Source organism: Amblyomma maculatum, chromosome 1 (genome assembly GCF_055883805.1).
Source record: "Amblyomma maculatum isolate TAMU_Amacu chromosome 1, ASM5588380v1, whole genome shotgun sequence".
Classification (NCBI taxonomy): Eukaryota; Metazoa; Arthropoda; class Arachnida; order Ixodida; family Ixodidae; genus Amblyomma; species Amblyomma maculatum.
In genome coordinates this window covers 118,478,753-118,501,175 of record NC_139344.1, presented here as the reverse complement: position 1 = coordinate 118,501,175, position 22,423 = coordinate 118,478,753, and the positions used below count along the sequence as shown (strand labels likewise).

The 22,423-nt window shown below is 46.9% G+C and overlaps 1 protein-coding gene across 1 annotated transcript in view; it reads right to left on the bottom strand.

Moving 5' to 3' along the window:
- Positions 1-22,423, bottom strand: part of Flo1 (flotillin-1) — a 65,955-nt gene that overhangs the window by 22,357 nt on the left and 21,175 nt on the right. Inside the window, exons 5-7 of the mRNA XM_084588861.1 lie at positions 18,268-18,387; positions 15,480-15,575; positions 15,099-15,218 (exon numbers count right to left, since the gene is read on the bottom strand). Coding sequence (XP_084444987.1) covers positions 15,099-15,218; positions 15,480-15,575; positions 18,268-18,387 — 336 coding nt within the window. The remainder of the gene's footprint in view (positions 1-15,098; positions 15,219-15,479; positions 15,576-18,267; positions 18,388-22,423) is intronic.

The following is a 22,423-nucleotide window of genomic DNA, read 5'->3' as shown; positions in this document are numbered from 1 at the left end:
ACTCGCCAAGCTTGATTTGAGATAGCAGCGGTTAGCATTGTGATCATGGTGCATGCTGCCCATGTACAGTCGAACCCGGATACAGTAAAACCTCGTTAAAACGTACCCGCTTTAACAGTAGTTTCGTTTTAAAAGTAGTAAAGTCAAGTCCTGGACTCAGTGCCTATTCAATATAATGCATTTCACATCTGCATAACAGTACCAGCTTATCGCGGACGTATCGGTCAGCACGTTCCATTTTCACTTTTCGTCGTACAAATCACGGCGGTGGTGCCGCTTTACAAAAGAATGGCTAGCGGTGTGACAAACCTCCATAAACACGACCGATGCGACAGCAAGCTACATAGCCAATGACAAATCGGAGCCAAGTTTACCAAATGCAGCTGCAATGATGATAATACAGCTAGCGCCATCTTGTGGAGATCGTGCCAATCCAAGCCATAAACTAACTGTGGCCTCCGAGCGCCGTGCCGCCGAGCCGATCACGGAGTCATCCACATACTCCGCCCTGCCCCTAGCGGGCCCTATTTTGAACCAGTCCGAGCGACCGCCCCTTCTTGCTCCGTGCCCCTTGCACGCCTAGGCCTTGGTTCACTTTCTTTCACACGTGTGACAAGGTGACTTTGAGCAGTGTGCGTCACGAGTTTATTCGTCTGCATGATGCCAAAGCTCGGACAGAAACATCGGGTGCTTATTATAAATGACAAGGTGGAGATTGTCCGTGCCATCAAGAGAGGGGCAAAAAAATCTGTGCTGGCACATGAAAGAGATTTGCCGCTAACTACTGTGTGTGGCATTTGGAATGCCAGAGAAAAGCTACTCGGCAGTGCTGCCGCGACTGCGAAGAGATGTTGAGTATGAGGATCAACATTTCCGGATGTGGAGAAGGCGCTAATGCGATGGCTGAAAACAGCTTGGTCGAAAAACCTACCAGTTAGCGGACCTCTCCTCGTTGAGAAAGCCTTGGTTTTCGCCTCGCAGCTCAACCATGACAACTTCGTGAGCAGCAATGGCTGGCTAGCCAGATTCAAAGCAAGGCACGGAATAAGCACGAAGACCGTAGCTGGAGAAGGAGCCGCGGCTGACACTGAAGGCGCAGAAGATTGGAGGAATGGCCAGCTTGAACGAATTTTGGAAGACTATGCGACTGACGACATATTTAACCTCGATGAGTGTGCGCTTTTCTTCAAGCTGCTGCTGAGTAGAACGCTTGTGTTCAAGGGAGAATTTTGCACCGGCGGCAAGCATGCCAAGGACTGCATTTCAGTTGCATTCACATGAAATATGTCTGGAAGCGAGAAGTTGCCACTTCTCGTCATTGGCAAGTCAGCCAAGAAGGTGCTTTAAAAGTGCCCCACTGCCACCAGGAGTCCTTTATAAGAATAACACCAAGGCATGGATGACTGGGAAGCTTTTTGAAGAGTATACGCGCTTCATTGACAGCCGTTTTGAGGCGGAAGGAAGAAATGCTGTTGCTATCCTTGACAACGCATCGGCGCATGTTGCGGTGGATGGCCTCAAGGTGCTGAAGCTAGTGTTTTTGCCACCAAACACCACAGTGATTGCCCAGCCCTTGGACCAGGGCATCGGGTTCGTTCACACTTGCGACTCGCAGCAGTCGCGCAACTAATTTGGCCGAAAAGCGACAGTCGCAAATGGTCGCATCAGTCGAAAAGCGACTGCCACAGGCCGTTCGGGCACTGCTTGATTTCCAGTCGCGCGACAGCTGATCGCAAGCCACTAAACCAATCAGCAGCTCAGCTGACGTGAACGTAAGTTAGCTTTACTCTATATGGTGAATAGTCAAGGAAGATACGATGTGGAAAGAAACCCGCAAGTCGCATTTGCAAGTGTGAACATCGGTTGCTCTCTGGTCGCATACGACTGCTGGTCGCGTCTCCTTCGAGAGTTGCAAGTGTGAATAGACCGAGCTGTCAAGCAGCTCTAAAGGAAGAACCTGCTGCGCAGGATGCTGCTTACACTGGAATGCGGCGAGGTGTACGCCATTGACCTGCTGGAAAACTCATGGCGGCAGGTCGAGTCTGCTACCGTGCTGAACTGTTTTAAGCACGCAGGTTTTCGCGAAGTGTGCGCGGGTGACACAGACAACGCAAGCGATATCACCGGCATCCCGGACCAAACATGTGAGAACCTGCTGACCGAAGTACTTGAGAGGGAAGGTTCTTCAGAAGGCATTACCTTCTCTGAATTCAATGACTTCGACAACGAAGTGGAAACTTGGCCAGACATGTCGGATGAAGCCATCGTTGCCTCAGTGGGTGGCGGAAGTGGCTCCAACTGACAGTGACGATGACGACACAGAAAGTGTGGAAGATGGTTAGTGGGGCTTAACGTCCCAAAGCAACTCAGGCTATGAGAGACGCCGAAGTGGAGGACTCCGGAAATTTCGACCACCTGGGGTTCTTTAACGTGCGCTAACATTGCACAGCACACGGGCGCCTTGCTTTTCACCTCCATCGAAAAGCGGCCGCCGAGGCTGGGATTCAATCCCGCGTCCGTGGGAACAGTAGTTGAGCGCCGTAACCATTGCGCCACCCCGGCGGGGTAGAAAGTGTGGATGACCTGGGCCCAACAGTGGCAGAAGCTGCGCACTGTGAGCGTCATGCGGCTGTTCGCCGAAAAAAAAAAAGGGACTGGCCGAAAAGCTGGCTCGCGGCCTGAATGAGTTTGAAGCTGCTGTTCTCGTTGCTAGAGCACCGACAAAAGATTACCGACTTTTGTAGTGAAAAATAAAGGCGAGTTTTTTATTTTCAACCTACTGCCCGTTTCCGTTTGTTTTTTGGCAGGTAAGTGGGTAATTTTACGCTACTCCTGTTAAGCCATAGTACCGTTGATTACATACTTTTTCAGAGTTCCGGCCAACAACGGCTTAACTAGGTTTTACTGTATATCGAACTCGAAGGGGATCGCAAAATAGTTCGATATATCGATATCCAGAAATCTGCTTGTGACGGTACTTACGATGCGAAAAAACGATACCACATTTGTCGTGTAATCAACCCACTCGCATAGTGAACCCACCCTTCACTTCTGCACCAGAGAATTTGAAATAAAAGAAAAAAGTGTTAAAGCCAGTTCGCTCACATGCAAGCGATTGAGCGATCTCAGCAACAAGCGGCAGTGACAGAGCGAAAAATTTCCAACTTGTTGGAACTGCGTCCCTCTCGCCGCTCGAGCCACCGCAGCAGCTCAAAACAAGGTTTCTGTGTCGCCGCGGCAGAAATCTCGAGAGTTTTCGCTTGCATGTCGATGGCGCGCGCCACTCCGTTTCGGTCGTCTCATCCACAGCTCATTTCTTGGCAGCATGCCAAGATGCTGTGCTGTGATAACGTCATGGGGCAGTTATCTTTTGACAGCTCCTCTGGTGGCGGGGAGTGAACTTGGCAGATTGCCCGTGATGGTTTGATTGCACAAGCCTGGTTCGATTTATCACGCCACGCTTGGGGCGGGCGTCATGATCGCAGCTGACCGCGTGCTTTTATTGATCATACACGCATAAATAAACGACTCCCGCAAAAAAAAAAAAAAAAAAAAAAAAAAAAAAAAAAAAAAAACCCTGCCGCTTCTTCACGTCGGCAGCCGCCATATCTCACTCTCTGCCGCATGTACAGCACAATAAGAATAAATAACTCTCAAAAAAAAGAGAGAGAGAGATCTGCCGCTTCTTAACGTCCGCAGGCGCCATAGCCACGTCAGCCACCGTGCGGGCTGAGCTGGCTTGGCACATGCGTAGCACGTGCTGAAGGAGACAGATAGCTTGGCAAAAGAATGGGCACACCCATGCACATGGCTTGCGAACGTCATGTGCTAGTGTGTGGGAAACGATAACTGCAGATGCGCGCGCCTTTGGGGAATGGGCGCGGTGCTGCCCAGACCAGCCGTCACCGAACTGTCTTCTCTCATTCCTTCCGCGCGTGGCTTGAAAACGTCACGCGGCAAACGGCCAAGGGTGATGCGATCCTCTTTGGGGAAGGCACACTTTCCAGTGCGTGGTGCGGAGTTCGATATATCGAACAACCGGTGAAATTGAGTTCGATATATGACGCGGATTTCCTATACTTTTACATGGGATTTTCAAGGGGATATTCCGTGAGTTCGATATAACCAAAATTCGATATATCCAGGTTCGATATAACCGGGTTCGACTGTACAGCAAGCCTCAAATCCTTTAATGGGATACGAAGGCAGCGTAATATCGAATAGGCACTGTCGAAGAAAGATACAAGACATGAAATTGGTCGCAGTTAGAGCGGTGATAATTGGAAAGCATCTTTTGTATGAATCCCGCGTTCAAAGCCTGTCGGTACGGTTCACTCGCTTTGCGCTTATGTCTACAGTTATTATTAGAATTGTGAAATATAACCGAAAACAGAGACATCGTCGTAGTTAAATGTGACTCTCATCATAATGAAAGTTCGGCCTACTGAAACGGAGCTCAGTCCTTCGTAGTCTCCATGGCCGCTACTGCTAGTGATAACAGCTTCCGCTATGCAAAACGGATGGTATGGTTTGCCGTAGCCTTCAAGCAAAACAAAATAGTACCACGATGCTGGACAGGTTCCATGAGCAGCATACAGTAGCCTTTGTAGACTGCCGCTACCACAGCACCAACGGCACACGCACAGCCCAAGATGGCGTCGGGTAGAATCGACACGGACTTTCCCTGTTTGGCTCATACGGGGCGCCACTATAAAATGAAAATGGCTGCGCCCAGGCATCAAAACTAAAATGGTCTATAAAGGTAGCTCTGCCCACCTATACAAATACACATTTCTAACACGTATACAGGGGCGGAAGCTGGCTGCAACATTTTGGAACAGCCCAGGGAGCAGTAATATAATGCCATTTTGGAGCAGCTTTGCAGCAATGCAGAGAGCTTTGAAAAAAATCTAATTACGTTTTAGAGCACGTTTCCTAGGCTAACTGCCTTTGATGATTGCAGTTTTCTATTCCCGATACATAACATTGCAAATCTGGTTCCTTCGCATACAAAATTAAATGCTTTTCCGACTATTCACACACTTCTGACAAAGCAAGCCAAACTGTCAAAAAATGTAAAAAAATGTGATGTTTAGAATTACACGTGACATGCTGACCTAAGGAACAATTAGAAATACACTAGCAGCAAATGGAATGCTTGCTTGTGCACTTCACAAATGAACATGCTTGATCTAAAGTTTCTGCCTATGTTGACTTCACAGATTCAAATGTGGAGTCTACCACTTAACACTCAACTGTGTCACTACATTAAAACTTACATCAATGATCAACATATTTCTGTTCTCTACCTTGTGCATATACTTTTTGATCCTATGCCTCTGTTGACAAATTCTCAAGTGCTGGTGGGTAGTGCCTTCCAAAAGGAGAGATGGCACTCAAGGGTAGCCTTTTCATTCTTCAGCTTCTTTACTTCATTTTTGAGATGCTAATCACTAGAGAAGTGAAGTACTTTGCAAGCACGTGTTCGCGTCTACGAACTTTTTTGCAAATTTTCACGGGTGAGCGGCCCCACCGTCTCGTCTTCCTTCAGAAGTTGGGTGCTGAAGAGAGACTTTCCCGTTCCTGTCGTTCATTTCTTTGCATCGCAGACACGTGACGCCATGCCCCACCCATTGGCTAACTCTGTTCTCCGTGCCAAAAATGAGTCCGTCGTTGCCTTTGCTGGGCTTCTTTAATAGATGCAGCTCGCGGTCACAGAGCTCATGGTTTCCTGTCAAGCAAGAAAACAGGTCTTGATTACGTGTGAGCAGTGCTGGCTGGAAAGCATTTGCGGCTGTTGGCGGCCAGCCGGTGCCATCAACAGCCTCCACAGTCGGGAGAAGTGAAGAGGGGCCGCACGAAAGCACGTGTAAAATCCTTTTGTGTGTGAATATGATGTCTGCTAGAGTCTTCGGCAGTGTTGTGTGCTAGGAATTAGGTGCGTTTCAGACAGGCTGCAGACTCGTGGGCAGAGCTTCGCACACTGTCAGAAAAAAAAAGTGGCGGGCTGGCATTATGGTAAGACTGGTCAGTGCAGGAAGAAGCCTAATCTGTACAGTCATTTTTTCGTTACGTGTCTGTTATTCATGTGTGCATCATATTGCGTGGTCTTGTCCCTCTGCTAGTTGCTGCTAACTTCCTAGGATGTCACTGCCAAGAGGAAGAGGATGTTTCTTTTGCTAGAAGAAAAAGCGCATTTTATCGCCGAAGGAGCCAGCAGGAAGAAGGCGAGTATTGCTGCAGATTTTGGCATCGCGCTGAGTTCGTTGTCAATGATACTGGAGAGTAAAGACATTGTGTCAGACACTTCAGCTCAGCATAAGAAGGTGACGCAGCCAACTTAAGAGAAGCTTGACAAGGCTGGTTCGTCAACACGCAAGCCAAGAACATCCCTCTTAGCGGCAGCATTGTTCAATAGAAGGCCCTCCAATTATGCATATTTGCTAGGCCTGGATGACTTAAGGTCAGCACAGGTTGGCTCAATCACTTCAAAGTGTGGGAAAACATTGTGGGAAAAGTTGTGCGGGGAAGAAACTTCCACGGACACTGACAGTGCATCAGCATGGGTGGTGGACAATGTGGCTGAAATAAGCAGCTACGTGCCATCCCATATTTATAACACAGATGAGACGAGCCACTTTTACGAGATGCTGCCAGCGAGGATGCTAGACTTTAAAGCACAGCAAGGAAAGAGTGAAGTGCTGCTGTACACAAATAAGGATGGGTCGGACAAGTGCCCCACTAACCAAAGCAAGCCTCACTAACTCTTTCCCTTCTGTGAGCAAAATGGCTGTTTTCTGTAGGTTTCAGTAGATTTTCTTTCCTGTAAAAGCTATATTGTCTAAAATTTTTGTACAATACACAAAAAGAAAGCTAAATAGATTTGCTTTTAAGGCATACAACTTTGAATAGGAAGTTGTGGGTTGTAATACACAATATAATTTCCCAAAAACCAGATTCTAGAAAAACATTGAACAAAACTTTATGAAATGTACTTCGCAACCACAAAAACTTAAAAAATGTTTCGAGATATACAAAATGCAGAGCATTATAAAGGCCACTCCCTGTGAAAAACAAAAGTGCAGTATGGAATAGTGTTCTTGAGGCATAATGAGCAACCTACAAGAGCCGCTGCAGAGTGCCATGCCGAAACGGATGCCCGGTTCTCTTCTTGGGCAGAATGCCACTCCCTGTTTTGCGGGAGGCAAGATATCGTGCCCAAATGATGTTGATACCCTGGGAATGAGATAAATGACCCCAACAGCGCAAACAAAATATCGAGAGCGGTCCCAGACGCATGCAAAGCACGCCAACAAAGTGGCCGCCGGTGTTCTGGGCTGGTTTCCATCGTCATCGGGGTCGGAACTGAATTCTGACGATAAGGCAGCATCTTCAGAGTCACTGCTGCTTGGGTAGTCGATAAAATCAGTCGTACAGAGTGCGGAATCATGAGATTTGCGACATTTCAAAGCATGCGTCGTCGATGTGGATGCAGCCATTCTCGCATGCGACTCCGACACTGCCGCATGCTCTGAGCGCGTTCAAAAATAGCCACCTCGCGGGAAAAAAATGTACAGCAATAAACCTAAGCTTCAGTTACCCGACTACATGCCAGATGGCGTAGCGTGTCCGTGAGTGATGCGGAAAGGTTTAAAATTTGATCGCGAACACATCGTTAGCAGGCCGGAGTGTGGCTGCCGGTGTTCCAGGCTGATTTCCGTCGTCAGCGGGGTCGGAACTGAATTGTGACGGTAATTGGCAGCATCTTAAGAGTCGCTTCTGCTTGGGTCATCGATAAATTCGATCGTAGACAGTGCATAGTTGTCAGATTTGCGATGTTTTGAAGTGCCGCCATTCTCGCATGCGACTGCGACTCTGCCGCGTGTTCGGAACGCACTCAAAAATACAGTTGAATCCCGCCACAACGAATACCGCCACAACGAAATTTCCGCGACAACGAATAATTTTTTATTCCCCGCGAGTATCCTATAAGAATTAATGGCCTAAATTTCTCTGCACAACGAACCATTTTTGCAGAGCATTTCCGCTTCAACGAAATTTTCGCGTTCAAAATCGAAACCGAAACTAGTTTTATTGGCGAGAAGTCCAAGTCAAATCCAAAGCCACATTAAGCATGAAATCACGTGATTGCAGTTCCGCCATTTTGGCTTTGTGTCGTGGTCGCGTTGTTCACTCGCTGCCTTTCTCTTCGACAACGACGAGTTTTCATCCGCAGGACACGATGGCAACGCAAGTGAAAAAACGCAAAACTCTTTCCCTTGAGCAAAAAGCTCAAATAATCGCCCAAGCAGAAAGCGGAAGGAAGAAAGCGGCAATTGCTGAAGACTTCGGAATTCCTGCAAGTTCGCTGTCAACGATTCTAGGCAATAAGGACAGCGTGAGAATGGCACTTGCTTCAGGCACATCCTCGAAGCACAAAAAGGTGACGCGGCCCCTCCATGAAGAGTTGGACAAAGCAGTGCATGCGTGGTTTGTGGAAGCACGAGCCAGCAACGTCCCCCTGTCCGGAAGCATCGTCCAGCAGAAAGCCTTGAACTATGCATGCCTACTTGGCATTGATGATTTTAAAGCCAGCATTGGCTGGCTAAACCGTTTCAAGGCCCGCCATAACATCGTTGGAAAAGTGTTGTGCGGCGAGTCAATGTCAGCAGACGTGGACGGAGCAGCTGCTTGGAAGGCGAGTAACATGGCCGGAATTTTAAGCAACTTCGCGCCTGCAGACATTTACAACGCCCACGAGACCGGGCTATTCTACGAGATGTTGCCGGCTAGGACGCTCGACTTCAAGGGGCAGCGCTGTCACGGCGGCAAACACAGCAAAAAACGCATCACAGTGCTGCTTTGCACAAACATGGATGGCTCGGACAAGCGTCCGCCGTTAGTCATAGGCAAAAGTGCCAAGCCGCGCTGTTTTAAGGGAACTCGTAGCCTACCTGTGCAGTACAAGGCGAACAACAAGTCATGGATGACCCGCGCTATTTTCACCGAGTGGATGATGGCATTCGACCGCGACATGAAGCGGCAGGGCCGTAAAGTTTGCTTGCTTTTGGACAATTGTTCAGCGCATCACTCCGACGAAGTCAAGCTCACTAACACGGAGCTGAGGTTTTTCCCTCCCAATTGCACGTCTGTCTTACAGCCTCTCGATCAGGGCGTGATTCTTAGCCTGAAGCGCGCTTACCGCGGGAGGTTAATTCAGCGGCTGCTTTTTAACACTGAAACCGGCCGAGACACGAAGGTGGACTTGTACGTGGCACTGCAGATTATGTCTGCTGCCTGGAGCACACTGGGGCGCTCAGTAATTGTGAACTGTTTCAGGCACGCCGGATTTGCCGAAGGTCGACCCGTACACTCTGCTGGCCTAACACCAGGCGTTACAGACGACGACGAAGAGGCGTCACCGGCTCCGGGGATCGCGGCCGCCTGGAAAACGCTGGGAGAAATAGGAACCGTGCCGCCTAATCTCCAGCTCGACGAATACATCGGCGCTGATGCTTGTGTTGTTGTTCACGAAGATGTGAGTGATGAGCAGATCATAAAAGCTGCCCGGAATGATAAGGACTCTTCCGATGAAGAAGACGACGACGTACAGGAAGCGCCGGCTGCGGCAACCGCCGTACAGGTGATGGACGCTTTTGATGTCATCAGGAATTTCGTTGCTGTCCGAGACGACGATGTTGCAATGGGTTTGCTGACCGAGTGCGAAAATCGCGTGACGGCGTTGCTCGCCGTGAAGCGTAAGCAAACCAAGCTTACAGATTTTTGGCATTAAACGCCTTTGCTGCTGCTTGGGCAATTCTTTCTGCGTTTCACGTCAAATTTTTGCGATAACGAAGTTCCGCGAGAACGAATTTTTTTTCGTGCACCGTGAATTTCGTTATAGCGGGATTCAACTGTAGCCGCTTCGCGGGAAAAATGTAAACAGCATCAAAATCGAAACTTCGGTTATCAGACTGCATACTAGATATTATAGAGTGTCCATGAGACACGCGGAAGCGTTCAAAATCGGCATGCGAAGTCATCGTTAGCGGGCTAACTATGCTCAATGGGCGCGGTAGGGCGTTGGAGTCTGGACTACAGTCGAACCCAGATATATCGAACCTGGATAATTCAAATTTTGGTTATATTGAACTCACAAAATATTCCCTTGAAAATTCCATGTAAAAGTATATGAAAACTGTGTCATATATCGAACTCAATTTCACCGGCCGTTCAATATATCGAACTCCGCACCACGCACTGGAAGGTGCGCCTTCCCCAAAGACGATTGCATCACCCTTGGCCGTTTGCCTCACGTCTTCAAGCCACGCACAGAAGGAATGAGAGAGAACTGAGCAGCGCTGCCCCTTTTCTCCAAAGGAGAGCGCAACTGCGGTGATTGTTTGCCACATGCCAGCACAACGTTTGCAAGCCATGTGTGTGAAGGAACAAGAGGGAGCGAAGCGCAAGGGGCGTGCCCACTTTTCTGCGAGTTTTATCTCTCCTTCCTTTCCTGGTCTTTGTTCCCAGCAGCATGAACTACGTATGCGCGGACAAGCCAGCTCGGACCGTGGCAGACAGAACGTCGGACGCTTTCTCGAGTGTGTGTTATGAACCCTCAGCACGCGGCAGCTGAGAGGCGATGCGCGCGCGTCTTATGTCGTCGCGCTGAACGTGCCTAAGCTAGGGCGGCTGCGAACACTAAGAAATGGCAAATTTTAAATATTTTTGTGATAGTCGTCCATCCTTGTCGTGCTGAACGTGTGGCTATGCGGATGCTTAAAAGTGGCATATTTTTTTTTTCTCTCTTTAGCGACTGTCGTCCATCTTTGTCATGCCGAATGTACGGCGTAGTAAGCAATGGCGACTGCGGACGTTAAGAAGCGGCAACTTTTTATTTTTTTTTTGCGAGAGTTGTCCGTTCTTGCATCTATGAATAAACGAAAGCACGTGGTCACCTGCGATCATGACCGGCTTTTCGCATTGTTCGCTTCAAATGGCATTTATCAAGCTTTTCAATGATTTTGTGGCAGTGGACTACGCCCGCCCAAAGTGCGGCGTGATAAATCAAACCAGGCTTGTGCAATCAAGCCATCACGGGCACTCTGCTAAGTTCGCTCCCCGCTACCGCATGAGCTATCAGAAGTAGTCAAAAGATAAACATTTTGCAATTTGTGTAGCATTTTGGTGTGCTGCCAATAAATGAGCAAGTGAAAACGCTCCAGATTTCTGCCGCAGCGACACAAAACCTGTTTTGAGCTGTTGCGTCGACTCGAGCGACACAGTTCCACAAGTTGGAAATATCTCGCTCTGCCACTTCCGCTCGTCGCCAAGTTCGCTCAATGGCATGCATGTGAACCGGCCTTAAGGGGATTTTTTTTTTCTTTTTTCCCCAGATTCTGGTACAAAGTGGAGGGGCGGGTTCATTATGTGAGTGGGTTGCGTAATGCGACAAATACGGTATCATTTTTCACGATCGCAAGTGGTGTCTCAAGCTGATTTCTTTATATCGAATTATCAATACAGTCGAACCCGGTTATATCGAACCCGGATATATCGAATTTTGGTTATATCGAACTCACGGAATATCCCCTTGAAAATCCCATATAAAAGTATAGGAAATCCGCGTCATATATCGAACTCAATTTCACCGGTCGTTCGATATATCGAACTCCGCACCACGCACTGGAAAGTGTGCCTTCCCCAAAGACGATCACATCACGCTTGGCCGTTTGCCGCGTGACGTTTTCAAGCCACGCGCGGAAGGAATGAGAGGGGACAGTTCTGGACAGCGCCGCACCCATTCCCCCAAGGCGCGCGCATCTGCAGTTATTGTCTCCCACGCGCCAACACATGACGTTTGCAAGCCATGTGCGTTGGTGTGCCCATTCTTTTGCCGAGCTATCTCTCTCCTTCAGCACACGCTACGCATGCGCCAAGCCAGCTCAGCCCGTTTTCAGACAGACGTCGGACGCTTTCTCCAGCGTGTGCTGCGAACCCTTTGCGCGCGGCGGCTGACATGGCTATGGCGCCTGCGGACGTTAAGAAGCGACAGCTCTCTCTGTTTTTTTTTTTCTTTTTTTGCGAGAGTCATCCTTTCTTATCGTTGTGCTGTACGCGCGACGTAGCGTAAGATATGGCGGCTGTGGACGTTAAGAAGTGACAGGCTTTTTTTTTTTTTGGCGGGAGCCGTTTATCTTTGCATGTATGAATCAACAGAAGCACGCGGTCTACTGCTGCGATCATGACGCCCGCTCCAAGCGCGGCGTGATAAATCGAACCAGGCTTGTGCAATCAAGCCATCACGGGCACTCTGCCAAGTTGCTCCCCGCCACTGGAGGAGCTATAAAAAGATAAACGCGCCCTGCCGTTATCGCTGCGCAGCATCTTGACACGCTGCCAAGAAAAGAGCTGTGGATGCGACAACCGAAACGGGAGTGACGCGCGCCATCCACATGCAAGCGAAAACGCTCGCGATTTCTGCCGCAGCGACACGGAAACCTTTTATTGAGCTGTCGCGGTGGCTCGAGCGGCAAGGGGGACGCAGTTCCAACAAGTTTGAAATTTTTCGCTCTGTCGCTGCCGCTCGTCGCTGAGATCGCTCAATCGCTCAATCGCTTGCATGTGAGCGAGCTGGCATTAATGCTTTTTTTCTTTTTCAAATTCTCCGTGCAAAAGTGCAGGGTGGGTTGATTACACGACAAATATGGTATCGTTTTTTGGCATCATAAGTGCCGTCACAAGCCGATTTTTGTATATCGAATTATCGATATATCGAATATATTTTGCGATCCCCTTCGAGTTCGATATATCCGGGTTCGACTGTATTTTCCTTTGCACATAATCAACTAAAACTGTCACTCACTGAAAATCGAAAGAAAATTAATTTTCTAGCGGTGCTTTTCAGGTACATAAAATTTGACATAATTTTAATTCAGAGCGAAACCTCTACTACTACATGTACAATGTTTCACCCGGCTCCCACTAAAGGACTTTGCATCGTTAATCTTGGAGTGCGTGCTTGGTTCGACCGTGATCCGATTTCATATACCATGTGCGACTATATATCGCACAGAATGCGGACGCCTTTGCATTTGGAATTTCTGTGGAGGTGAAACGCAAAGGCACCCATGTGTTGTGTTCTGAAAGACGCCGACAAATGTTCCCTCCACCCCGTATTGGAGTTTGAGTCATCGTATTTTCCAAAGAACTGTATTAGAATTAACTGTCTCCCTAGCGACTGCCATCTTGTTGTGCGTCATGGCTGCCTGTATAGGCGTGCTATATACCTTCTTGAACCACTCTGAGGCCTGATTGGTATGTCAGCCACACAATTTAAAACAAGCATGACATCATGGCTGGTTGCAATATTTCATTTGCCAGCATAGAAAGACCGAGGGAAGAGGACAGTGTCGAGGATTGTTGAAATCATCCGGTTTCGATGAAATGAGAGGGCATATAATGCAATTATTTTTTTTTTCTGGCGCTGTAGTCAACCCACTGTGCTTGGATTGGTTGGTCTATAGGCGAGGGGGACATTCAGCGATTCATCACCGCCTAGCGCAGACTGCTCTGACCTCTAGGAGCGTATGATCGCTGTTTTCGTGCACCTACTAATAGTGCCCTTGTCACGACGTGTGATGACATCCTCTAACGAACAACTGTATGCAATCAAGTTCTCTGATAAACTGAATGAGAGTCTTGCCGAGACTTATCAAATGATTCGAGTCTATGGGAAATCTGCTTTGTCCTATTCTCATAGCGCCAAATTCCTATTCTCATAGCACTGCAAACCACCGAAATTCCGGATGGCAAATCTTTAGTGCCTCAAGACAGCAACGATGAGCCAGTCGAAATTAAAACAATGCAAATGGTCTTTTTGACACCAAGGGTGTAGCTGACAACTCATTTTACCCCAAGGACAGGCAATCAAAGCTGTCTACCAAGTGGGTGTGCTAGAGAGACTGAGAAAAAGGGTCCTTCGAGCGGGAAAGGAGATCGCTGATACCTGAGAGTTTCACCACAACAACGTTATCAGCCACACTCTGTGTGTACGGGAGTTCCTGGCCAAGCACAACTTGGCGACGCTGCCCAGGCCCCTCTATAGCCCTGACCCGACTCTGCATCAAAAGCGCCCTGAAAGGAGTCCATTTTGAACACCCAAGGGATTCAAACCGCCATGACAAAGGCTTTAAGCAAGGCTCCTGTTAACACCCTCCAGGATGCGTACAATCTATGGCAGAGTTGCTGGTAAAAATGTGTAGATGCCGAAGACTACTACCTAAATGAATTTTAGACACTTGTAACGATACCTTGAATATTGTCTTTTCTACCGATAAAATTGCATTACTTTTCAGACATGCCCTGTACATTATTTGTGCTTCTAAATTTTTGTTTGTTTGTGGGGTTTATCGTCAAAAAGTGACTAAGGTCATTAGGGACGCCGTAGTGGAGGGCTCCAGAAATTTCGATCGCCTGGCGTTCTTTAACGCGCACTGGCATCGCACAGCACACGGGCACCTTCCTTTTCACCTCCATCAAAAAGCTGCCGCCGCAGCCGGGTTTTGATCCCGCATCCCTGGGCACAGCAGTCGAGCGCCCTAACAACTGCAACACCACGACGGGGCACTTTTAAATTAGATTTTTACCGCTAGTACTATACTATTGATGCTATTACTGCTACTACAACTATCTATACTACTGCTACTGTTACAGCTTCTACGAAGACTGCTACTACCATCCACACGAGTGCAGCCATATGGCTACAGAGGAGAGCTTTCCTTTGCAGGCATATAGCTGCGCTATGATGGCTGCTACTGAATAACCAATAGTATTAAAAATTGCTTTGACATGGTCGTGACTACTACACCAGTTAGATCTATATGAAGTGTGCTGTTTTCTTTAAAGCTTGGGCCTCCTCAGTAGAAACATCCCATTATTCATGCACAAATTAAATACCCCAATGGTTTCCATGTTTCCAGTAAAAGGAGTGAAATGTTGCATTTCACTTCTTTCAAAACCAGAATTGGGCCAGTTTGAGCCCCCTCCCTCTTACCCCATCAAAAGAACAAAAACAAAATAAGGCATAAGAAACCAACCTTGGTGTTGACCTCCATATCATAGGCTGCCTTCTTAAGCTCGAAGTCCCGCTGAGCTTTGGCTATCTCGGTGTCATTGAGGTAGCGTGATGCCATGCGTTCCTCCTCGGCTAGGGCCTCCTATAATATTTCAGTTAAGCAATTATTTTCTGCAAAATACAGCACCTGCACAATTTCTACACAGGCTTACGTGTGCAAAATTCCCTGCAGAGAGAAAAGAAGAAAGGACTATGAACACACAAAAGACAGTCGTAACTTATTCGTAAACTAATGCGTGCAATGCAAGCCTTGTCGCAGTTAAGCAGACGTAAAGATGGGATTCACCATTTTGCTACTTGCTTAGCATTTTCAGAAAAAGTAAGACTAGCACAAGGCACGCACCTTGATTTGAGAGTCCCTCTGTGCTTCAGCTTCTCCAATGCGGGCGTCTCGCTTGACCTCCGCCGTTCTGGCCATGCCCAGAGCTCTTAAATAGCCCTACAGAAGAGGATATGATAACAGAACTGTCATAAAATAAATCACTAAATAGTACATCTCATGGCACATTTGATACTGGCACTTGGAAACAGTTAATGCCAGAATGGAATTCAGGTCTAACCAGTAGCATAAAAGCTATGACGTAGAAGACGTGCTATTGGCAACAAAAACCAGCGCAAAATTAAGAACATCTGAAAAAGAAGGATAATAGACCCTTTTCATAAATGCTAAGTCAGCTTCACCCCAATGCGCAAAGCGTGAGGTAGAAGAGCGATTTTTTGGAACTTCATGTTATAGCCATCATTTGTCTGACCCATGCAGCAGAATATGTTCACATAATCTCCCTAGCAGCATGCACACATGTGCAGCAGTGACATGCAATATTAGAACTTTATATTTGTTTTCTTGGTGGCCAGTCACTCCATGTTTGGAATAGCACGCAATAAGAGAAAGCAGACTTAGCGAATTATGAAAGGGGTCCATAGACTTTTTTTCTAGCCACCGTCTACCCCCTTCCTTATTCTGATTCTTTGTGTTGCAAAAAAATTATTTATATTCTTAAACTGGTCCTCAAATTAAACTGTCAATAAAAATTTGGAGGACGCTTAAGCTTCGCCTTCAAGAGTGGAACGAGATAGAGTTATTACATCGCAGGGGACGCTTTCCCAGCAGAAGCGCTACGGCGCAGCGATCACGTCAGAGGCGTCCGGCATCAGACGCTGCACCTAGCAATCGCGCTGTGAGCGGGAAGAGGAGCCGCATCGCCTAAACACCACTGTTCGAGTGAAGCACGCTGGATGTTGAAAGGGGAGAGAGCGAGAAAACTTATTAAACGCAAGGGTATTGGGGCATCCTCGCACCGGTACCCGCATGGCCCGAAGGGGAGAAGCGGGTGAGCGAAGATAGTGATCTAAAGAAAGGAAAGACGCTTGGTTCTACAAACCGTGAGTGGCGCGCCACGTGTCGGGGCAGCGCCGCACATTGTGAGGAGGGGTTCTTCTGTGTTTGCCGCAAGATGGCTTTGCATGTGCGCAGAGCGCAGAAGAAATGTAGCGGAAACGTACTTCGCTACTCGTGTAACTGCGACTTCTGTAAGTAACATGCTCATAATTACCGATATACACCGCAGTATAACATTCTACGGCACGTTTCTAAGGCAACACCGCATTCACTAGAAGCGCATTTGTACCGCTTTCAAGCATCGAATTCGTGGCTGAGTGGTAGCGTCTCCATCTCACACTCCGGAGACCCTGGTTCGATTCCCACCCAGCCCATCTTGGAAGTTGCTTTTTATTTATGAAGTGCATGCCGGGATTTATCGCTCACGGCCAACGCCGCCGACGACACCGGCTTTTCTGCGACACGAGCTCCTTAACGCTACCGCGTTAAAAGTGTTAGGAGAGGTTTATAAACACCAGTTGATCGAAAACACCTGTCTGGTATAAGCTCAATTCTTATGCAGCATTGCAGCATATTTGGCGCTGCTCAGGGGCAAACATACATTCTCTACTAGAAGGTGCCTTTTTCAAGTAGACAGCAGGTTTGACCCAATTTTTCAAGAACTTTGATGGTGCAAAATCAGGTAAAACTGTGTTTTACCTGATAACAGAAGAACCTACTTCTAATACCCTATCCAACAATCGATTCAATATAAGCAGTGCAATCTGTGCATGTGGTAAATTATAATCTGCTGTAACCGAGTTAGTAACAGGCGGATACTGCTTTAAACAAACACCTCCAACAAGTGCCGTAAAAACTCATGCATAAAAATAGGTTTTTGTTTATCATGTCAGATTTCTGCCTCATACTATATGCAGATCCAAACAAATTTTAGTCCAAGTTTGCAGTGCTGGTCTGGCCACTCAGTTGCAGTGGTGGTCCACTCAGCACTATCAGCATCAGGCTTCCAGCGAGAGGAGGTGCCATCTAGTATTGGCATCGGTTGACTGCTTCGACGGCTTCAGTTTCCCCATGACGATGCCGTGTCCCTTGCGACCTCGGCATGACCATGGTGCTTGCGACGCACACGTGACCAGAAGCAGGTCGATCACACCATGCACGATGTCGGAATGGCAAAAGCAGAATTCGCCATTTTGCACAGGTCTTTTACAGGCTTCTCAAGCCATGCTGGCCATGCCCTACAGCCGAATCGTAAACACTTAACTAGCATTCTCGGGGTTGCGTTTTCGAGAAATGCGGGATAAAGACTGCGCTTAGAGGTACCCAAGATGAGTTTCCACGGAAAGATATCTCAAGCAAGGGACTCTCGGCCCATAATATTGTGGACAACAATGAAAGTGAAAACACAGTGCGCACACGAGCATACAGTAAATAAACAGTTGCAAATTGAGCCTGTCCTGTCTCTATCTGTGTGTTGTCCGTTTTGGCGCTACGTATTTTCAAGGCAAGTAAAAGGAGCTTTTTGTCTAATTGGTCGTACTCATGAATTATCACTGCAGCGAATAAACCCAATCACATAAAGAAGAAACAGACAACAGCAGTGTTCGTCCATGTGCTGTCTCTTTCTCCTCTGCGTGATATAGATTATTCGGTGTTGTGATATTTCAAAAACAGTTTAGGCAAACACAATTACTATATTAAAGTCAACAGACAGTGCAACAAGACTGATAGAAAAAGTTGTGCAGTTTACCACCTTGGTAAGAAAGTTAATGACAGTAAATATATAGCACACCTCGTCATCGCTGATGTCCTTGATGGTGTAGGACACCACCGTGATACCCATGTTGACGAGGTCTGAAGAGGCCACCTCAAACACCTGCTTGGAGAACTTTTTTCGATCCTTGTAGATTTCCTGAGAAAAAATATGAACGAAAAGGGGCACATACTTTGAAGCAACAACAAAACCTGCCATGCTACAAGCTGAAATATTAAAAGTCAATAACTTGAACTACACAACATATCAGCTTCTGCTGAGGTGGTACCTGTAGATCAAGTGCTAAACATTGTCTTTCATCGAAAGTTATGGAATTTTTTCAAAAATTTGGCAAAAGGAGGTACCGTCTGTTGCAGAAGTTTGCAGCCCAATGCGCCGGGCAGAGTAGCAGTATCGCTCCCGAGAGGCGGCGCTGCGCCAGCCGGCGCTTCCTGGTGACGCAGCTATAAAGAGTGAGGAGGCTTGTTCTCTTCCCCTCATCCCGCTGCTGAGAGCAAAGATGAGCGATATCAACCGCGAGATAAAGGGAAGAGAACAAGCCTCCTCACTCTTTATAGCTGCGTCACCAGGCAGCGCCGGCGGGCGCAGCGCCGCCTCTCGGGAGCGATACTGCTACTCTGCCCGGCGTGTTGGGCTGCAAACTTCTGCAACAGACGGTACAATATAGTGGGTCTGCATCAACATGTTAAATAGACTGTTGCAAGCCTTGCGCACTTAAGATATGACAACCTACCTAATTGTCAACAATCTATGCTTACTTTAAGAGTACCTCCAAAAAAGGCCCCGGTTATGCAGCATTACATGAGTAGGTGTTTTTTTCGGTCGCATTCTCGAAATTTTGTAAGCTGGAGTGGAGCTTCTAGTCTTTTGTAGTCTGAATGGAAACCGACAAGCGATGTGCAGTAGTATGGGCAGATGGCAAGTAAACATTTTGTTGTAGCTGATACAGACCAGCCCGGTTACAGCGAAGCCACTTACAGTGAAGTAGTGGTTATAACAACGGGATTTCTATTTCTCACTCTCACTTTCGCATTCTCAATACAATTTGGGTATGATTTTAACAAAATAAAGTGTCTTGGCAGATATTCGGCAGATAAAAGCGTTTCGGCAAATTTCTGTGCGAAAATAAGAACGAAACCTGGCTGACGACCGCATGCATGGTGCTCCCAAGAAGCGAAAGGTTGCTTCAGTGCATAGCTTGGCCCGCTTCCCCTGTTGATCCCTCATTTCTCGGCTATGTCGAGTTGAGTGAGCTGGTGACCACCACAGCGGCCGACACTTTACGGGTGTTCCTTGGGAGATCGGAGCAAAACTTGGCTTCGTTGGTGCTCGGGAAACATGTTCAGGGAACACTGGACCACTTCTTCCAGCGGCAATAGATTAATTTGCCCACAGTTGACAACCGTTTTTTCAAATTCGCTAGCGACTGCGAATATGTTCAAAAAACCAAATTGTACGAAGAAAATCACTTTACATAAATTTAATTCCGATTGGCATATAGTGCACGAAGGGGGTCAGCAGCTTTGTGGCCATTCTGATGCTTCACTGACTCACCACACAGTGTTTACACAGACGGCGGGTGCAACTAGCGTTCGATGGTTGTACTGCTGTCAACACATGGCAGGCGAACGTGCATGCTTAGACAAAGTAGAGACACGAAAGCAAACCTGCCATGGTGAATTCAGTTAATCGTGGCGTGTTTTTAGGATGCTTCACTGCGTAGTCCTTACAGTCCTTACTCAAAACACGGTGGGGCCATTTGTGAAGAGGCGCCGCAGCTACCAGTCATGGGCAGTATCGAAGATACATGCATCTTCCATACTATCTTTAGATAAATTTTGTGTATCAGTATTAGGTATCGTGTGCTGAAAATGAAAGTATCGGAGTATCTGTACCGAAAATACATTTTTAAGGTATCGTGTATTTCAAAGATACTCGATACTAAAGAATGCTTCAAGCATTGAAACCGCTGCGAGAGTTTGGGTTGACAGCGCTCGCTCAAGATGGTAGTACAGGCCCTGAGACAGCTCCGCTTGTAGTACCACGTGAGTTCCCTAGAAATGCCCCACCCCTCAGCGTCAACCACATCTCCAGATTCACTTTCTTTAAAACTGAAGGAGGCAATTGTAAGTAGGCGCTCACAAAGTGCCGTACTTTTGAGCACCGAGTGCGTACCACGAAGCTGCTAAGCCGTTAACTGACACATAGAAAGATATGAGCAAAATAGAAACGCAAGGCGAACACGCATAGGGATCACGTACACGTCTGTACCCCTAGCCGCTCCCCCCTTCATCCACCTCTGAGACATCTCATTCTTGTCAAGCAGTGTCCTCAGTGTGCTGTCGGAGACAGTTACTTACGCACGACCCTTCCCCAAACCCCTGGGCTCCACGTGCTGGCTCTACTTAGCGGCAAGAGCAAAAGCTTCTAAGGCATCAGTCCGCCATGATACAGTTGGCTAACCGCCATTCTTGCAGTTACTGCGTTTGACTAAAACAAATCCATTCCTTGTAACTGCACAGAGAAGAGGCTTCCACTAGACTTTTTTCTGGAAAAAATATTACGTCTAAAATTTTATGAAATGCACAACATAAAAGCTATGAATGCCATTTTCCAGCACAGTTCGAATAACGAATTATACGTTGTCAAACAATTTTTTTTTTTGCAAAGAACATTTGAGCAAACCTTGAATAAAATTTGTAAAGATATTTCTATCTTAAATAAAACTTTTTGAAATGTGCAAATTGATTGACACCATATTAGCCATTTTGAGATAAAAAAAAGACTTCTATCTTTTATCTACAACCAGCGTTAGTTTTCCAGCGAAGCTAGTGAACCTAGAGTTTCCAAACTACCTCCACAATGCTTGAGTCAACGCGGCTATGGTTCACTCTTACACGCTGATAAAAGGCACCTTCATCCAATACAGCACTGCAATGTGCTCGTGTATATAGTATGTAGAGAGGCTATTCTCATTTGCATCGCTTTTAGCACGCCCACATCGCGCTCTTTCTGCACTAAATAACGTTCAGCCATTTTAAATTTCTTGTTTTCATTTTAGCTTCTAACAATCTGCAGAGCTTCAACAGTTTGTTATCGCACTAATGGCAACATAACTGCTCAGTTCTCCAAACGCATGCAAGTTTCACCTTTTCGTACAAATAAATTTAGGTAGGGGTCACCGGGTCAGTAACGTGCTGTATGAAATGAAAAGCAACAGAATAAACAGAAGAAAAAATTCAGATGTATTTGTATGCGTAGCCAAGTGCTCACAGATCTGTTCGCATGAACACCCCCCCCCCCCCCCCCCCCAGCATTAGTTTAAAGAAATATTTTGCTAGGTTGCTGGTGGGAAGCAACAGCTTCATTGTAACTATGGCTTCAATTCAATGAAGTTCTGACAAGGACAGCTGCCCAAATAGAGGAGCTTCAATAACTTCGTGCCGACGTATTCGATCGTTTAAGTCCTTTCAGAAAAACTATGCTATAAAAATACTATAAAGATTCCAGTAGCACGGTTAAATTTCCTGATGTCGATAATTATAGTATTAAATTCTTTATCATGTTGAGATTTCAGTGATGTATCGAAGTATCGACAATACTGTACCATGTATCTGTATCGAAACTATTTCGATTTTGTATCTTGTATCGGCATCGAAAATGCAATTTTTTCAGGGTATCGAGTACCAGTACCGAAGATACTTTTTTGAAGTATCTTGCCCAGCCCTGGCAGCTACTGCATCACACAGTGATAAGGGCCACAGAGGCACTCATAATTTTGGAGCATTTCTTTAGAGGTGCTCATATAAGTTAGTTCTATAGATCATGTCGCGGTGCCACGAATAAGTCTGCATAATCAAGCATGTCCTAAATATTAAAGTCGGAATATTTGGCTGGCGACTTTCTTTTCAGGGTCCATATATAAATAAATAGCACATATAGCAAAGTAATCTTCGATTCCCGCTGACTTTGTTATAACCGGGCTGGACTGCATATAGTGAAGTCCTGTGAGTGGGAAAAATGACAAGGCTTGACAACTATGAATGACGAAATTTGCACAACGTCCTGAAATTTTGTGCCTAAGAACAAGAACAGGATGGATGGTCAGCTTGAGACTTCTGATACACTATCGTAGCTATAGTTCGAGAAAATAAGCTAGGCAGCTTGGTTCTGC